This window comes from Aulonocara stuartgranti (genome assembly GCF_965226115.1).
Source record: "Aulonocara stuartgranti genome assembly, chromosome: 9".
NCBI classification, from domain to species: domain Eukaryota; kingdom Metazoa; phylum Chordata; class Actinopteri; order Cichliformes; family Cichlidae; genus Aulonocara; species Aulonocara stuartgranti.
Genome location: NC_138960.1, coordinates 35,499,878 through 35,518,562, shown reverse-complemented (window position 1 = coordinate 35,518,562; position 18,685 = coordinate 35,499,878). Strand labels below are relative to the sequence as shown.

The 18,685-nt window shown below is 47.3% G+C and overlaps 2 protein-coding genes across 2 annotated transcripts in view; one reads left to right on the top strand and one right to left on the bottom strand.

Moving 5' to 3' along the window:
* The window catches only part of dnah5l (dynein, axonemal, heavy chain 5 like), a 59,928-nt gene extending 51,208 nt beyond the window's left edge, over positions 1-8,720 (top strand). The window contains exons 77-98 of the mRNA XM_082546868.1: positions 468-635; positions 719-823; positions 1,308-1,421; positions 1,503-1,679; positions 1,905-2,099; positions 2,175-2,330; positions 2,406-2,588; positions 2,888-3,058; positions 3,836-4,087; positions 4,179-4,305; positions 4,385-4,656; positions 4,725-4,889; positions 5,190-5,407; positions 5,547-5,602; positions 5,697-5,818; positions 5,936-6,086; positions 6,214-6,413; positions 6,496-6,684; positions 7,277-7,409; positions 7,487-7,695; positions 7,769-7,990; positions 8,271-8,720. Coding sequence (XP_082402994.1) covers positions 468-635; positions 719-823; positions 1,308-1,421; positions 1,503-1,679; positions 1,905-2,099; positions 2,175-2,330; positions 2,406-2,588; positions 2,888-3,058; positions 3,836-4,087; positions 4,179-4,305; positions 4,385-4,656; positions 4,725-4,889; positions 5,190-5,407; positions 5,547-5,602; positions 5,697-5,818; positions 5,936-6,086; positions 6,214-6,413; positions 6,496-6,684; positions 7,277-7,409; positions 7,487-7,695; positions 7,769-7,990; positions 8,271-8,504 — 3,819 coding nt within the window. The 3' untranslated portion in view covers positions 8,505-8,720. The remainder of the gene's footprint in view (positions 1-467; positions 636-718; positions 824-1,307; positions 1,422-1,502; positions 1,680-1,904; positions 2,100-2,174; positions 2,331-2,405; positions 2,589-2,887; positions 3,059-3,835; positions 4,088-4,178; positions 4,306-4,384; positions 4,657-4,724; positions 4,890-5,189; positions 5,408-5,546; positions 5,603-5,696; positions 5,819-5,935; positions 6,087-6,213; positions 6,414-6,495; positions 6,685-7,276; positions 7,410-7,486; positions 7,696-7,768; positions 7,991-8,270) is intronic.
* Positions 8,721-11,836: 3,116 nt separating this feature from the next.
* On the bottom strand, positions 11,837-18,002 carry cavin4b (caveolae associated protein 4b). Its single transcript, XM_082546835.1, has 2 exons — positions 17,318-18,002; positions 11,837-13,761 (listed from the first exon to the last, which is right to left on the bottom strand). The coding sequence occupies exons 1-2, from the start codon at positions 17,678-17,680 to the stop codon at positions 13,183-13,185; spliced, it is 942 nt and encodes a 313-aa protein (XP_082402961.1). The 5' UTR covers positions 17,681-18,002; the 3' UTR covers positions 11,837-13,182.
* Positions 18,003-18,685: the final 683 nt, after the last annotated feature.

Genomic DNA, 18,685 nt, shown 5'->3' with positions numbered 1-18,685 from the left:
GAAGCTTCACTCTTTTGAAGAAGTGACAGATGGACACACGCTGACCTCACACACTCAGATGTGTGTGTGTGTGTGTGTGTGTGTGTGTGTGTGTGTGTGTGTCAGGGGGAAACTCCCCTCTCATGTTCTCATCACCTACTGTCTCTCTCCATGTGTCACATACCTGCTAAGCTGTGGATCTCTGAGGTCGGCGCTCCGCCTGGAGAACCTCGGAGCGTCAGCTGATCCACCCGTCTGCTCTCTGTCATTATAAAGTCCTGCTTTATGTTTATGTTTATATTATTATATTATCATAAGATTCTGTTTACTTTGACATGATCGTGATAAAACATAAAGACAGGAAATGCAGCAAGAAGCCAAACAGACATCCCGCTGCAGTAAAATGATTCTAAGTTGGTAGATCTGCACTGAGAGCAGATTTCATGAACGCATGAACTGAGGTGATGTTTGACGTCTCGGTGCTGCAGGACTCCATCACAGAGGAGGTGGTGGAGCTGCTCGCTCCTTACCTCCACATGGACGACTACAACATGGAGACGGCCAAGAGGATCTGTGGAAACGTGGCGGGGCTCTGCTCCTGGACTCAGGCCATGGTCGACTTCTTCAGCATCAACAAGGAGGTTCTTCCTCTGAAGGTGAACGCAGAGCTGTCAGTATCCATGAGAGCAGGAGCCAGCCTGACACAGGCGCTCATTATAGTGTGTGTGTGTGTGCGCAGGCTAACCTGGCCATGCAGGAGGCCCGTCTGCTGGTGGCTCAGGCTGAACTCACTAAGGCTCAGGAACAGCTGGATGCTAAACAGCTGGAGCTGGACGCGGTGCAGGTAACGTGTGTTTGTGTTCCCGCTCTCAGACTGTCGTCTTTAATAAAGACTGAACTGAAGTCAGTCAAATCTCTAATCATGAGGCAGTTTCCTGTTTCACTGTCACTGCAGGTTTTCGACTCTCTTCAGTTTTATTTGGGTTCAAAGTCTTGTAGAGTTTCTGTGCACAGCAGCATTTCAGCCTTCCTCTGTTTTGGTGGTTAAACAGCAGCCGTAACAAGAAATGAGGGAAAATACAAACGTCATGGTCACTGGTTTGTTGATTTTATGGTTTATTGAGTATTGAACCTTCTGAGAATCATGACCATCTGTAGTTCAGCAGTTTGCTATCAGTTAAATCTGTCTTTGTGAAACTCGCTCAGTCATTTGGACACTTTAGGTTTTCGTCTCCACTCATTTGGCTCTCTCTTCTTTTTGCACTGATAACATTTTAATCGATCATTATGTTTAAAGTTTGGTAAATGTGTCTGATCTGGACCTTCAGGCGCTTTACGACGCTGCCATGAAGGAGAAGCAGGACCTGGAGGATGACGCCCAGGCCTGCCGCCGGAAGATGGCCAACGCTCGCGCTCTGATCGACGGCCTGGGAGGAGAAAAGGTCAGCTTCTACCTTCCATCCATCTAACGGTTCATTGGTCCATCGTTCCTTCATCTCACACCTCGTCTTGTTGTGCCTCAGGTCCGTTGGACCGACAGCAGCGCGGGGTTTCAGACTCAGATCAAACACCTGGTGGGGGACGTCCTTCTGGCCACAGGCTTCCTGTCCTACGCCGGCCCCTTTAACCAGGAGTACCGCAGCCTGCTGCTGACGCTGTGGAGGAAAGAGATGGAGGAGAAGCTCCTCCCCTTCAGTCCCGTAAGATGTCACAGCTGAACGTTTATACAGAGAATCCACAGACAGTAGGGGTGTGTCCCAGAGACACAGATACCTGCAGCTCAGACAAAGCAGCCATATTATTGGTCAGATGATGAAACACATCACAGCCGCCTTGTTTCTGTTGGTTCTTAAACATGAGGAACCAAACCCTGCTGAACGAGCTCGTTCTGACCTGCTGATGATGTAACTCCGTTTCTCCTGCAGGAGCTGAACGTGATTGGTCTGCTGGTGGACAACGCCACAGTGAGCGAGTGGAACCTGCAGGGTTTACCCAGCGACGACCTGTCCATCCAGAACGGCATCGTGGTGACGAAGGCGTCCCGCTACCCGCTGCTGATAGACCCCCAGGGCCAGGGCAAGACCTGGATCCAGAACAGAGAGCGAGACCAGCAGCTGCAGGTGAGAGCGTCAGCACGTGACTCAAAGTCCGAGCGCTTCGCTGACTGTTCGTGATTTTCTTCTTCTGTGGCTCAGGTGACGTCTTTGAACCACAAATACTTCCGTTCCCACCTGGAGGACAGCCTGTCTCTTGGGCGCCCCCTGCTGCTGGAGGACGTTGGTGAGGAACTGGACCCCGTCCTGGACAACATACTGGACAAAAACTACATCAAGTCTGGCTCCACTTACAAGGTAAAACAGCTGATCTGGACCGGAGGCTAAACGAGGAAGAAGACACAGTAACGGATGTTTGTCCTCCTCCTGCAGGTGAAGGTTGGAGACAAGGAGGTGGATGTAATGAAGGGCTTCACGCTCTACATTACCACCAAGATGGCCAACCCAGCATACAGCCCTGAGGTCAGCGCCAGGACGGCCGTGGTGGACTTCACCGTCACTCAGAGAGGCCTGGAGGACCAGCTGCTGGGACGGGTCATCCTGCTGGAGAAGCAGGTCACTCCACCCGCCAGTTATCCAATCAGTGACGTAGTTAATGAGTTAGCTAGTTACATTTCCTACGGTATGTTTGAAGGCCATTGTAGCGCTCGGCACGTCCACATTAAGATGTTTTACACCACACACTCATGCTGTCTGCTTTATGTTGGTGGGAACGTCTGAACCCACGTGTCCGCCCAACATCTCAGCGGAGGCCAAACAGGCCACGAACAAAGATAAAGTTTCTGTGCACTGAACTGAAGGTGGATTAAATATGTCTGCCCTCATTTTGAAATGATTCCCGTGTTCTGATGAAGGAGATGGAGGCAGAGCGAGTGAAGCTCCTGGAGGAGGTGACGTCCAACAAGAGGAAGATGCAGGAGCTGGAGGACAGCCTGCTGTTCAGGCTCACCAGCACACAGGGCTCGCTGGTGGAGGACCAGTCTCTGATCGAGGTGCTGAGCGTCACCAAGATCACCGCTCAGGAGGTACCAGCTGCTCCTTCACTGCGTCTCCTTAATTCAATTCAATTCAATTCAATTCAATTTTATTTATATAGCGCCAAATCACAACAAAAGTCACCTCAAGGCACTTCATAGATACAGAGAAAAACCCAACAATCATATGACCCCTTATGAGCAGCACTTTGGCGACAGTGGGAAGGAAAAACTCCCTTTTAACAGGAAGAAACCTCCAGCAGAACCAGGCTCAGGGAGGGGCGGGGCCATCTGCTGCGACCGGTTGGGGTGAGAGAAGGAAGACGGGATAAAAGTTATTGTCTGATGCATGTTTGTAATGTTCATCGAGGAAAACATTTAAAAATCATCAGCTGCACTCTATTAACGTCCAAGGATAAAAGTCTGCAGCTGGAATGTGAAGAATAAATCCGCTGTAAGGGTCACAAAATGGGGGGGGGGGCGCCCCCTAGGGGAGGCGCAGAGCCCTTGCGGGGGGGCACAGTATGAATAAAATTAAATAAATTTTATAAATAAAATAAATGAATTTAAAAAAAGTGGGAGCAGCGCTGGGCTCTTCAAATCACGGACGAACAGGATCCCACATTCTTGATCTTTAGTTCACAAACACTTGTTGTAATGACTAACTACTCCTGACATGTTGGAGATGTTTGCTCTTTATACAGTAAAGTTACAGTGAGATACAAATAACATCAGGCTGATCCTGCCACGATTTGTTCCCCCGGTTCAAATCACAGACAAAAAGTATCCCACAGCTGTAGGTCCTGTCTGAGTCCTTTTATCTTCCAGGTAAGTGAGAAGCTGACGGTTGCCGCGGAGACAGAGGTGAAGATTAACCAGGCCAGGGAGGAGTACCGGCCAGTGGCCACCAGGGGGAGCATCCTCTACTTCCTGATTGTGGAGATGTCGCTGGTGAACGTCATGTACCAGACGTCGCTGTGGCAGTTCCTCGGGCTTTTTGATTCGTCCATGCAGAACTCGGCCAGGTCGCAGGTCACCTCCAAACGCATTAGCAACATCATCAGCTTCCTCACTTACCAGGTGCTCCTCATCAGCGCACACCTCAGGGCTGTCCTTTCTTTCCTGTAACGTGCACTCGAGTGGAGGTTCAGGATGTTTGTCTGTCCCTCAGGTGTACCGTTACACAGCCAGAGGTCTGTACGAGGAACACAAGCTGCTCTTCACTCTGCTGTTGGCTCTAAAGATTGACCTGCAGGCCCGAATCATCTCGCACGTGGAGGTGCTCACCTTCATCAAAGGTTACCTTCTCCTCCTCCTTTCTTCTCCTGCATCCTCCAGAGTCCTTTGAGAGTGAAAGTGGTTTCTCTCTCGGTGTAGGTGGAGCCTCTCTGGACCTGAACTCTGTAGAATCGAAGCCACGGCGCTGGATCCTGGACCAGACCTGGCTGAACCTGGTGCAGCTGTCCAGCCTGCCTGCGTTCTTCCAGATTCTGAACCAGGTGAACCAGAACGAGCGCGCCTGGAAAGCGTGGTTCGACCATCCAGCGCCAGAAGACGCCCCGCTGCCCGATGGCTACGAGGAGAAGCTCGACACCTTCCGGAAGCTTCTGCTCATCCGGAGCTGGTGCCCCGACCGGACCATCGCTCAGGTCTGACTGCTGATTTGATCTGACAGAGCAGACTGGTTAATGTGGAGGCTAACAGCTGATGGTTGCAGGCGCGGCGCTACATCTCAGATTCTCTGGGCCAACAGTACGCCGAAGGCACGGTCCTGGACTTGGACACCATGTTGGCAGAGAGCAACAACCGAACGCCGATGGTGTGTCTGCTGTCGATGGGCTCCGACCCGACTGAGAACATCGAGAGATTAGCCAAGAATAAGGTGAGGGCGAGTAGTGAAAGGGCGGAGGTGAACGATGATGTAATAAAAAGGAAAAACATCGGAAACTACCGAAATAATTAATACTAAGTACGAATAATATAGTCATAAATCCTATTTAAGCAAGTGATCGGATATTTACTTTAAACCTAAAGAGTGCAGATGACCGGGGTACACAAGAAAATACAGAAATAATTTTTGTGTATTTATAGAAAAATTGCTGAAAGTACAGGAGCAAAAGCAAATTAAGGAAAAATACTGATTTATTTTGTTAAAGCCTAGATTTGATTTTTTTTGCTGCAGGGGGCGCCGTGCCATCCCATCTCCATGGGTCAGGGCCAAGAGGTTCACGCTCGCAGGCTATTGGCCAACAGCATGCTGGACGGCGGCTGGCTCCTCCTCCAGAACTGCCACCTGGGACTGGACTTCCTGGATGAGCTGCTGGAGACGGTCACATCAGCCGTGCCGGAGAGCGTGCACAAAGATTTCCGAGTGTGGCTGACGACCGACGTGCACCCCAGGTAACAATGACGAGGTCTGAGGTCCTGCTTTAAGTCCTGGCGGCTCCTCTGCAGGTTCACTTTACGGCACATTTAGTCTCAGCTTAAACCAGCAGCTGTGTCTGCAGAGCTGCTTGACTGTGTTTGTGTTTGTGAGCAGGTTCCCCATCACCTTCCTTCAGTCCTCCATCAAGTTCACCAATGAACCTCCTCTTGGTAGGAGACATGATCCTGATGAACTCGTGAATTTTTATTGATCCTTCGCTGTCTTTCACTTTCCCACTTATTTTATTTTATCTGTCGGCATCAGGCATGAAAGCCGGTCTGAAGAGGACTTTTAATGGTGTCACTCAGGACCAGCTAGAGATCAGCAACCTGCCTCAGTGGAAGCCTCTGCTGTACGCTGTGGCCTTCCTCCACACCACCGTGCAGGTATCTGCCAACACCCACACGATCAGATTCATAAATCCACCATTTCTTTGTGGAAAACAGCTCCTGTAAGATCATTCTGATGTTATCATTTCTCCTTCTTCTTCTTTATCCCATCAGGAGCGTCGTAAGTTCGGTCCGCTCGGCTGGAACATCCCCTACGAGTTCAACCAGGCAGATTTTACCTCCAGCATCCAGTTTGTGCAGAACCACCTGGACAACCTGGACGTGAAGAGAGGCGTGAACTGGAGCTGTCTGCGCTACATGCTCGGTCAGTCTCTTTAAACCTGCTCTGTTCTTTCCACTGTAACGTTTCATCCATCAGATTATGAGAGAAACCTCAAACCCTCCAGGTATCCAGAAATCTTCCTGACTCTTTCTTCACGTCTGCTCTCCAGGTGAAGTCCAGTATGGCGGTCGGGTGACGGATGACTTGGACAAACGGCTCCTCAACACGTTCACGAGTGTCTGGTTCAGTGAGAGCACCTTCAGTGAAGCTTTCTGCTTCTTTAAGGGCTACAGCATCCCTGCCAAGGTCAAGAGCATCCAGGAGGTCCTGCAGCACATCGAGGGGCTGCCGCTGGTCGACTCACCGGAGGTCCGAGCACGCTCAGAGACGGGACGCGTCCACACTGAGGCAGTACTAGCCCAGTCACATGTCACATTTCTCCTGTTTGCAGGTGTTTGGACTCCACCCCAACGCTGACATCACCTACCAGACCAACCTGGCGAATGACACGCTGAGCACCATAATCAACATCCAACCGAAGGACACCGGAGGCGGGGCCGGGGAGACCAGGGAGGCCAGCGTGCAGAGACTAGCCAATGAGATGCTGGAGAAGCTGCCACCTGACTACATCCCACATGAGGTGCTTGTTTAGCACCAACCCAAAACTCGACGAAGAACACAATCCCACCAATCAGCCGCCAGCTAGCTTAGCTTAGCATGAATACTGGAAACAGCTGAGCTGCTGTGTAAGCAACAAGCTGCCAAGTTAAAAACAAAAATGTGCTCATGTTCAAAGCAGCTTTGTTAGGCTCAAGAAACACACGCAGCTCTGTGCAGCTCAAACAAACAGTGTGCTAATACACGAGTGTCAGAGATGCAGGTGAGCAGCTTTGGGTACGTTTGGACCGAGCCAGGGTAGCTGTTTCCTGTCTCTAATGTTTATGCTAAGCTAACATTATTGATCTTTGACAGGAAGTGAAAAAGAATGCAGAGATAAATATGACAAAGCACAGTGTGGTTGTACTCTAGAGCCCGGCTGCTAACCCCGACCGTCGCCCAGTGAATGATGGAAACGAGTGAATAGATTTCAGACAGCAGATTTGTCAGCGTCTGATTCTTTTAGATGAATTCAGACTTTAAATCATCAGCAGAATCTGGCATCTCTGAACCATCAAACACGAACACGTTCATGAGTCCTCTGGAGAAACATGACGTCTCTGTGTGTTTTGAAGGTCAAAGGTCAACTCCAGAAGATGGGTCCTCTTCAGCCAATGAACATCTTCCTCCGACAGGAGTTGGACCGAATGCAGCGTGTCATCAGCAGCGTACGGAGCACGCTCACTGACCTCAGACTGGCCATCGATGGTCAGTCACACGCGCACACACACACACACACACACGTTCACTGACGCTCGATGTGACTCGTGCTTCCGCCGTTGCAGGGACCATCATCATGTCTGAAGACCTGCGCGACGCCCTCGACAGCATGTTCGATGCTCGGATCCCGCGCCTGTGGCTGAGGCTCAGCTGGCCGTCGGCCACGCTCGGCTTCTGGTTCAGCGAGCTGCTGGAGAGGAACCAGCAGCTCAGCGCGTGGATCAGCGCCGGCCGGCCCAACCAGTTCTGGCTCACCGGCTTCTTCAACCCGCAGGTTGGTTCGTTGTTCCGGAAATCTGGAGTTTTGGAAGTCTTCAGTTTTCTTTGAATGTTTTTTGTTTCTTTAGGGTTTCCTGACCGCCATGCGCCAGGAGACGACACGCTCCAACCTGTCCAGGGGCTGGGCCTTGGACACGGTCACCCTTAGCAACGATGTCACCAAGATGATGAGGGAGGACGTCTCAGCTCCGCCCCCTGAAGATGTGGGTGGAGTCTATATCTATGGCCTCTTTCTGGATGGAGCGGGATGGGACAGACGTGGCGCCAAACTCGTTGAGGCTCCGCCCAAAGTTTGTCTTTTTAAAATCAGTGTTTTTTTACTTAAATTAAAATAATAAACTGAAGCTTTAAAAAACTTCAGTGTTCAAAAGTCCAACGTTTTACTGTTTCTGTATTTTTTTGTAAATTAACATAAAAACATTTTAAGAGTTTTTAAAAGATTAATCTAATGAAAAATTATGAATTATTAATTGATTCAGAAACTAAATCTAAACTAAAATTTAGGAACTAAATGAAATCAAAGTATTTTTGTTTTTGCTCAGTAATAATAAGTTTGTCTCGGCCCCTCAGGTCCTCTTCACCCCCCTCCCTGTGGTCCACGTCTTCGCCGTCAGCTCAGCCAACATGGCCGACAGTAAGCGTCCCCCTGGCGGCGGGGGGGCGGTCAGCCTGTACTCGTGTCCCGTCTACAAGAAGCCTCGACGCACCGACCTGAACTTCATCTTCTCCCTGCAGCTGAGGAGCGTGCAGCCGCCCGAGCGTTGGACGCTGCGAGGCGCCGCGCTGCTCTGCGACTGCAAGTGATCCAAACGTTGTTGTTCCACAGACACGGACAGACACTGACCGTGGGGCTCTGCTGCGTCTCACTCAGACCTCCCCACAGTTTCAGTTTGAGCTTTTTTATTCTGATGTTCTGATAGTTTCCATTTTTCTTCAGCACCAAACATGTTTGTAGGTTTTTAGTCTGTTAAATTTATGAAAATCAAAATGTTTCCACCGCTTCTCCCTGCAAGTCTCTAATAATAATAATAATAATAATAATAATAATAATAATAATAATAGTAACATTAATGATTTTGTATGTGACCTCACACAGTAAAGCTGATGTGAGGATCATCTCAGTTCTGGTGATTGTCGAACTTAATGCATAAAATAATAATTTTCTTTAATTAAAAAACTTTCCCTCTGTCATTTCCTGAGTGTTTCAAAATAAAAGTCCTTTCTTTCATGTTTTGAATGTGATGCTGTTCCTGTGATGCCTTCAAATCTGTTTCAGTCTGCAGTTTTTTACAGTTCAGACCCAAAGTGACTCAAATATTTACTTAAAAGAGGTTTTTGTTCGTCTGGGTTTTCCTGCTCAGCAGCGCTAAACAGGCAAAACGCACAAACAGAAAGAAACAGGAAAATATGTGTTTCTTTGAACAACGCAGCAGCAAAATGAAAGACCAGGATTTATTTTTTAATGATTGACAAAAACATTAAATGATCATTTTTATTTTCACATAAATGTTCCATCGGTCCTTCTTTTAGAAGAAGTTTAGAAATTAAAAATACTAATAACACAGCAGGAAAAAGCCGACAGCACGAGTCCTGAAAGGCTTAAAGAGAAAATAAACGCACAAAGAATGAAACAAAAAGGCACAAAACCTCAAAACAAGAGTGAATTAAATCTGAGCGACACACAAAGATGCTAAAAGCCCCAAACATAAACCTGTGAGGTCACTAATGTCTATGTGTGTGTGGGTGTACACGTTTACATGTTTTTGTGGGGACCAACATGCCCGTCCCCACAAGTTTGAAGACATTTTTGGGACTCAGGATGTGGTTTCAGTGTCAGGGACAGTCGGGTCAGGGTTAGGCATTCAGTCTTAATGGTTAGAGTAAAAGGCTGAGGAGAGCATGATGTCAAATAGATGTCCCCACAAGAATATGAAAACACAACCGTGTGTGTGTGTTACTGTGAATTTGTGAGACAAGTGAAGATTTCAGAATCAGTGAGAAATGTTTCACTTCCTGTTGGTGAAGAAGAGCAGACTCCTCTTCACCAACAGAAATGAAGAAGCTTTTATTTTGACGAGCTCAGCCACGAGCAGAGGCGACCCTGCAGAGGTGAAGGTCACAGTCAGAATCAGCGCCAGAGAACCGCACAAGGACGGCCTCATTGGTCACGGCTGAGTTCATTATGTGATGGTAACAAGCTGATTATTACAGAACAGGAAACACACGTCTGCTCATCAAACACCAGCTGCTGCTGCTTTTATCAGTCTGCCAACAAAACCTCACAAGAAAGAAGTTTGTGTGAGTTTGCAGCGTTCCTCTAAACTGAAAACTAAAACAGACTGAAAATGGGAGCATGCAGCCGCACTCGAGAGTCAGGCAGCTTAAATGTGTTTGTCTTCATCTGTAGTTACGTTTCATTGGCTGGAAATGTGCTAACTGGAATCATTCATGAGTCCAGATGAACATAAACAAGTGTTTACTGCTCCACGCTGCACGAATCTGAGTCAAAATCACTCGGACGCGCCCACGTAGGCATTCCACTAAAACCATGTGACCACCTTTAAACCTGTCGTGAATATAATTTTAGATTCTTCACTTTATTTTGAAAGAACAGATTTGCAGGAAGTGCGGCTGCTGCAGAAACTCTTCACTTTTCACTGGCTTTAATCTTGAAGGTTTCTCCAGATGTGGAACATTCATGCTAAACATTCAACATCTGACGAGCGTCTCCGTGTAAAACACTGACAAACTCAAACTTTATACGGTAACTGACAGATTTATTCCTCCATTTTCAGGCTTTTCACAATGAACTTGGATTAGTTTGATGCTTTTATTCACGTTGGTGAATAAAACCAGCCAAGAGGCTGATTCCTGCAGAGGAGGAGGCAGAGTGGAGGAATCTGCAGGTTCTGTCTCTAACACACAACCAGAGCTTCAATCATAACGAGCACATAATAAAACCAGGATCCCCCCGATCGACTCTTTCAGCCTGTTTCCTCTGGATCCAACAGGATCTAACAAACCCCAGCTTCTGCTGGGACACTGGTCATCATGGGAGGAAAAAGATGGCTGCCGTGTTGCTGTTTCCTGTCTTACACCAGCATTATACTTCCTGTATCTGTTTTCAATCAGAGGATGAACTTAAAGCTTTCAGTCTGCTCTACAACCCACCACCTATCCACACGTCTGCTAAGTGACTGGAAATCAGTAAAACTTCTACCAGACTTTAGTAAATGTTGCATTAAGATGAGCAGACAGATTTTAATCTCAGCATCGCAGATTTTTCAGGACACTGGAAGAGTTCCTGCCGTGGATTTAGATGTTAGTGTTGTGTGGATGATCCCATTCTGTGATCTTTGTGTTACTGATGCTTTTACACTTTAGGACCCTCGAGACCTCTGCTGCTCAGCCGTCCTGATCGCTGCCTCCACTTTAACCAGAGGCTGTAACCTCTGATCATTTCACCTGCACCGACAGCAAAACTCTTCTCCACAACCAAACGTGCCATAAACCCATCACAGGGCTCTAGACTAACTTTTTGACATGGGCGCACCGGTACACCTAACTTTAAAAATTTAGGCGTACCGGCACAAAAGTTAGGCACACTCAAATTTTTCAACCGCATCGCTTAACACCGCAGTTTTACATGTGCACTTTCTTTGGGGGGGGGAAGTCCATACAGACAATATTAATTTCTAAATTATTAACTAACAAACTTGTGCTTAAAGTGCTTTGTCAATATTGTAGAAAATGTTAAAAACTTAATCATCATCTTGGCCTCCTCTGACGACCTGTTTGCTGCTGTCTGCTGCTGAAAGGCCGTGGGGAGAGGGGACACTTGGGCAGTGCATTTACTGCAGCATATAATGTGTTTTCTGGATACACTGTGCTTTTTCAGCATTCAAATATTGATGGCACCGTGTCAGAGCACTGGCTATGAATTTCAGACAGATCAGGCCTTAACTTAACAAAAAAGTTATCAATAGTTCTTTTCATCTTTTCTTATTACCCACAGCTACAGTACATCCACTTCTCTCAGGCCTAGGCTGCTCACTAGGGCTGAGTATCATCACTGATTTCTATAATCCATTCAATTCCGGTTCTCAAAGTCCTGATTTGATTCAATTTAGCCTCAGACAGTCAGAAATATTATAATTCTGATCATTTATCAGTACTGATACACATGAGACTTCATCAGAATTGTGAAAATCACAGCAGATGCCTTTGTGTGAAAGTAACTGAGAATAAAACACAGGAAAACATGAAGGAGATTTTCCTGGTCTGGCTTTTTATAGCAGATAACCTTAAAAATATTCTGCAATTTTGCATAATTTTAAGAAATTTAAATTTCTTCAGTATTGAACAGCAGAAATTAGGCTTTCTTGTCCGAGGTCATTTAAGTGAAAAAAGAAAAAGCGCTGTAAACAACGCTAGACTGGTGGGTAATAAGCGAATGAATAATGCAGAAAACAGATTTGAGACGGGAAACTGTTCCTGAAGTACAGAGAGAGAGAGAGCTGTGCAGGAAGTGTGATTTTTATCGTGGTGGAAGCAAAACAGCAAAAGTCAGAGGGAATTCATGACGACATTGATCAAATGTGAAGCGCAGTTTGCTGCTTCTTTTGCTGCAGGCTCAGTGAATTTTGGTTGGAGAGACAAAACCTGCAGCTCAGAATCAGCGCAAAAAGACGTAAACACAGCGCGGACCCGAAGAATCGCTAAGCTCCGACAGCGTGTCCGTGTTCAGGCCGTCGGGTGAGAAAGCCGAGAAAGACGAAGCTGATTCTGATGTGTTGGGTCCGCTCCGTGTTTAGGTCTTTGTGTGGAATCCGTTAATGAATTGATATCGCTTTATTCAAGCTACTCACCTCTCTCTTCCACCTGCACTTTCAACTGGACCACGGCCAATCAGAGAGGTCCCGCCCCTGACTATCTCTGATTGGTTTAGTCCACGATAGGGGCATAATGTGTGTCTGTTGTTGACCACACGGAGAGTTACAGAGATTTTTTTTTGTTACCGGAACAGTTGGTCGCACCTGTGCGACCAAATATTTATTTTTAGTCGCACCACTGAAAAATTTGGTCGCATTTGCGACCAAATTGGTCGCACTCTAGAGCCCTGCATCACAGCTTCATCATCAGCTCAGTCTCAGCAACATGCAGACGACCGAGCAGCAGAAACTCTGCAGGGAACGTCTGAAGTCTGTTCTTCAGTTTTCCCAGCTCACTGTTTATTGAACACGAGACCGAAAAATAACTTCACTCGGGATTTGATGGTAAATGTCCGGAAGCACACTTGCTCTCAGGAGCCGGGTTTGATGTTCAGTCTGATTGGATCTGTTCTCTGCTCGCTTCCTTCAAGTGTTCAACACAAAATAATCTTTATTTTATTTTTTAATGAATCATTTATTCTTGTACAGCTACCCAAAAACCTTTCTCTCAGTGTGTCTCAGAAGTCCAAAGAAAGGGCGCAGGTCTGGTTTTAGGACAGCTGCTTCATGTCGTACATCGGCACCTCAGATCCCTCCGCTCTGCCCTCGTCTTCGGCCGGCCTGGCAGCGTGAGGGCTGGTCTTGCGGCCCTTGGGAGGAGGGACGGGCAGAGCTCCTTCCGTGACGCCCTCGGCTCCCTCCTGGCCCTCTGCCACAGTCCTCTCCTTCTTCAGGTTGAGCTTGGCTGGGACACTCTTGGTGATGGTGTCCTTCAGCTTCTCTCCCGATTGCTTCAGCCTTTCGCCGGACTGGCGGATCTTCTCGCGCCTCTCGGCCGTCACGATGCGCTCGCCGAGTTTGTTCACCTTGGTGCCCAGGTTCTCGCGGGTCTTGCTCATGTTCTCCTTGGAGAAGGTGGCTTTGAAGCTCTCGATGCGCGTCAGCCCCGTCTTCTTTATGCGGCTGGCTGCCGAGGAGTCGGCCTCCTCCACCACCATGTACTCCTCGTCCGACTCTGGAGGGAGCTCGAACTTGTCGGGCTCCACCTCGGCACTGGCCCGGGCCCCGCCGCTGCTGCTGGGCTCCTCTGGCTCGTTTCCCGGGGCGACAGATTTCACCTCCTGGTCACCCTGAGAAACAGAGAGAGAGAGTGAGAGAGAGAGCAAAGAACAAGCTTGAAAACAAACCGATTCAATGGTCCATGTCTTTTGGTGGACAAAGTTCAGCAGTGATGTCAGATGTAATTGTGTCTTTGTATGAAGTGTGTCATGCAGACTTGTGCTGGGCCGTGATCCTGCATCCAGAAATAACCTGCAGCACCTGTTTCTGCAGCTCAGCGCGCGCCTGCAGGAAGCTAATATCTGCTAGCAGCGCAGAGCAACACGGGATCGCTTTCAGCTCCAGGCTGCGTCACGCCGTGCATCTGTCTGTAACTCTGAGATCAGGTTACGCAGAAAAGCAGAGAGTGAAGCTACAGCTCCACAGTCCCACTCATTCATACTGGGAGCTGCCCAGTAAGCCTGCAGTCTGACCCCACATAGCAAACACCAGCAGCAGGTGTGCTGCTTAAACCAGCCTCCAGTTCAATCAACTCAATGAAAACAGTCCAGATGAGACTGTTTATAATGTTGATCTGTAGTGATGTAGATGTGCTGTGAGCATCATGTGCAGCAGTTTGGACACCAGAGCGGAAAAGAGCCGATCAGGAAATCCGAGCCGCCATCCTGTCGTCTCAGGAAGCTGAAGTTCATACTTTGACGATGGGATCCATAAACGTTGGGCTCAAGTTACTTTGAAATGTCGCGTTCACTGAATGCAGATCACATGGAAATGAATCTAATGAGCAACATGATCCATGAAACATGGAATCCAATCTGATTACTTATGGAGGGTTTAAAAACAAACATCAAAGCTGAACTGATGTTACAAAATGTTCAGATTCTGAAAACTCTTTTTATATTCAGCTTTTACATTTGGTCGACTTTAATCAGTTACACGAACACTGTTATTGCCGTCACACTGTTTATTCCTCATCAGTCTGTTTGATGTTGTAAAAAATGTTTTTCACGACATTTTTTAATGTTTCTGTTCCCAAACTGCTCAGACATCTTCGACTTATTTGTCTGAATAATGTGAATAATCCTGCAGTTAAACCCAAATGAACCTGTTACTTAACTTGTAGTTAGCATGCTAACAGAAGCATCACAGATGTGACACCTGATATGTTTGAGCTGACATTTCCACAGCTCTGATGAACACAGCACACTCAGAGCTGAGCTTCACAGCAGGAAGCAGCTAATGAACGGTAAAAACTCAGCCTCTAAATCGCTCTGATCATCCTGCTGTCGTCGGGTTCATCTGTGCACAAACAGACTGTGAGGCTGTTTGATGCTGAACACACAGCAGTGACTGTGTGCAGCTTTCTGAGGTCATCTTTCCTGAGCTGAGACCAGGACTGAAACCCGAGCTGGATGGACTCGTCCAACAGCAAACAGTTTAACCATTTGACTCATTCTTTGTGGTTAAAAAAAGGAAACTCTGGGACCTCTCTGCTCTGCCAGACTGCAGGAGTAAGGGCCAAATATGGAGGGTTGAAGGCTATGAGCCCATCTGACCTCCTGACATGGGTTGTGTGCTGAGTCCCCACAGCTTTTGCTTCCACTGGGAGGATTTCCTCCATCAGTCTAACTGGGAGCAGGCAGCAGCTAATGAAATGGTTCATAGCCAGAGAGAGAACGAGGGAGGGCAGACAACTATATTAGGAGATGGAGGAGCTGCAGACTCAGAATAACCTGGTTTGTCAGCAGTCAGCTGGCTCAGTCACTTACAGTACAGCAGCTCTGTGAGCTCAACACGCTTCATTTTCTTCTTACTGCTGTGGAAAAGAAGCAGCTGGGAGGTGTTTCCTAAAGAGGCCTTGGTGGATGTGACTGCCTGCTGTGTAAAAGTCACAGCTCTACATGAGAGGGAACTCCACAGTCACAGTGTCGTTTATTTAGTCAGAGTGTGATCGTCACTCATTAAGTCTCTGAGAGCTTCAGGATGAGCACAACCACCAAACATCAGCGTTCGTCTAAGAACCGAGAACGTAGCATCACAGGATCTAAAAACTCGAGTTAATGTGAAAATTCACAAAACGTAAACAAGCATGGAAGTCTTTCCTATTTCTGCTTCCATCCCACACGGCGTGATGTTTGCATTTCTGTGTGGCCTCACTGACGGGACTGCAACCTGACGCAGTAACAGAACCACGCCCTGCAGTCACCGCACTAGCTTACATGCTAACTTGAATGCTGAATTCACTGCGTCACTTAAAGTGAATGTTTTAATGTTTAACAAGTGCTTAAATCAGCTGATTCTTCACACAGTGAACTAAAAGCAATGCTCTTTGATGAATTAGGTTTCATTGTGTAACGAAGCATCAGTGTCTCTTTATTGCATAAAATTCACAAATGTGTGTGCATCTTTGAGCGTTGCTGGTTTAACAGCTCGTCTTTGTGTAAAAGTTTTGCCCAACTCAGTTATAAAAAGATAAATAATAATCTTTTTATAACTGTTAATAATAATAATGATAATCTGAAATCAATAATACGTGAGCTGCATACAAATCTGAAATCAGTCCTCTTTTACTTTAGTTTTCTAAAGTACATGACTCGCTGTGAGCTTCAGGTCTGTGCGGTAACCTTTCAGCACACTGAAGCTTATCCAGGGCTAAAATAACCGCGTCACTGTCATGCTGCCAGCTGCTAACTGTGAAGGCCAAAGAAGTAAAATGAATCCCGGTGTGCTTGTTGCTATTTCAAACCTCAGAGGTTGAGACTGAGACTTTCATCGGCTGGTGTGAATCTTAAAATAACTCAGATGTGAATCAACAGTGACATAAAAACAAAACGAGGTGGTCACAAACATGCTCTCAAAGAACACAACAGTCATGTTAAACTCCAGTAAAGATCACAACTGCAGCTCACTTTGAGTTTAACATCAGTGACCACCGCCCATCAGCAGTTTGTGTACTTCATAAAAACATCCTCTGACTTTTCTTGGAATTAAAGACCTGGAGGTGAGCGAATGCCTATTTTAGACATAAACCAGCTGGATCCACCTTTACAGTCGTCTTTCGTCAAACACCAGCTGGCCTTATTAACTTCTACAGTCCAAAAGTTCAGTTTGTCCCCTGATGAAACCGGCTGCCAGGATTACTGTGGACTAAAAAAAATAATGATGCAGAGGCTCAAACCCCACAGAACCCCAAAGTGAGCCAATCCATTACTCTGGCTTCTTAATAAAGACATAAAAGAAAGTCCTCTTTCTAAGATTTAGGATTCTTTGTGCTGATAAAACAATGCTAACTGCACTGGTGCTGTATGGTAGGAGCATTTCACCAGGCCACCTTTAGACACAGAACAGTGACAGAGGCTAATCCAGTCCCCCGGGCTGGTAGCTCCAAATTATATCTTTATTATTGGAATTGGTTTTGCTGGTGTTGACTGTTGACAACTGCTGATTTTGTTTGGGTTTGTCATTTCAGATCTACTGAATCAACCATCCACTGATCTTCAAACAAGAAGAACTACATCAGTAATCCCTTGGTTGGATGTCCAGAAGGACTGTTTCCAACATTCCTTGATCCATGAAGCATATTAAGAACAAGAACTTTCTGATACAGAGAACGCGTGAGAGTCTTACCTGATAAATGACCACCCTGAACTTGTTCTTGGCGAGGAGGTCACCCTGAGTGGCCTCCACCTTCTTGACCCTGATGTTCTGGTTCTCCACACGCACCCTGACATCCTTGATGTGCCGGCTGACCTTCCGTGTTTTCTCCAGCAGCCGGTCGACGGTAGAGCTGGTGTTGGCGTGCTCATTGGTCAGTTTGACAACGTCTGCCTGGATGGTTTTGACCGTGCTCTCCAGCTCAAGCTGACGCTCCTCCATGCGCTGCTGTGTGACCTGGACGCTGTCCATGAGGCCCGCCACGCGTTCCAGCAATGCCATGATGCTACCCGCATCATCTCCGCCACCAGTCGTCATCCCCGGTTTATCGGTCATTCTTGCTGCTTGGTTGCTGGTAATATTCTCGTTGCTTGGTCGATCGACTGTTTGTGTCCAGTGATCCAGAGATAAAAGGAACAAAGTAATGAGGAAGAGGAGGATGACTTGGACAGGCAAACTCCAGTAAAATGTACTCCAGTTAAGAGTGAAATTTGAAAGATGTGAAGAACAAAGATATGAATTCGAGGATGACCGTCGAAACACTGGGAATATCCAAAGGAAGACCTCAGAAAGGAAAATTAAAGAAAGCAGGAGGACAGGAGGACCAGATCACCCCTCTACGACTGGAGGGTGACCCTGAAACTGTTCAGATCAACTCATAGACTCCACCCTACTGGGAGAGAAAGGGAGGGGGGTGGGGGTGATCGGAGTCAAGAGGAGGGACGGAGGGAGGCTAAAAAGAGATGAGCTAAAATGCAGTGGGAGCGTTAAAGCGGAAGGTGGACCGGAGCTAAAATCCTCTTTAGTCAGTATCATAGCTGCAGTTTAAATGCACCCAGACTGTGAGACGTTACAGAGCAGTGAGGATCACGTTGATCTGACTTGGTAAGTCACGTTGAGGCCCTGAGGAACACCGAACTAGCCAAAACTTTCCATCAATCAGAGGATTTTTAAGTGGAAATGGATATTACGGGAATGCATGTGTTAATGAGCGAGAGAGATAAAGAGTGACATGGATCCCAGCTTCTCTCTGTGTTCTCGGCTGCTAAAAATACAGCGAGGGTAAAGTGACTCCCTGTGCTTCTTTGGGACGTGAGCATATTAAAAGGAATGGAAACCCCCTCCCATCTATTTCTCCACATCCATCTATCCCCCATCACCTTTTCACTTGTTCTGTCTTAATCCCTCCCTCCAGGTTTAGACGTTTTTGGCACCCCAGGCCTCCAAATGAGCATTCATGATGCTAACACTCGCCTTCACTGCCATCTTTGTTCTTGACTTGAGCCGGGTAGTCCAAGTTTGGATAAGGAAGTGGAGCAAGAGATGGGAGGAGCAAGCAGT

Bases quoted from the DNA above. Each gene is read 5' to 3' on its own strand.
- cavin4b (XM_082546835.1), bottom strand. From the start codon at position 17,680: ATGACCGATAAACCGGGGATGACGACTGGTGGCGGAGATGATGCGGGT. The intron at 13,762-17,317 runs GTAAGACTCTCA...TCTGTTTCTCAG, and splicing joins TCAGGGTGGTCATTTATCAG to GGTGACCAGGAGGTGAAATC.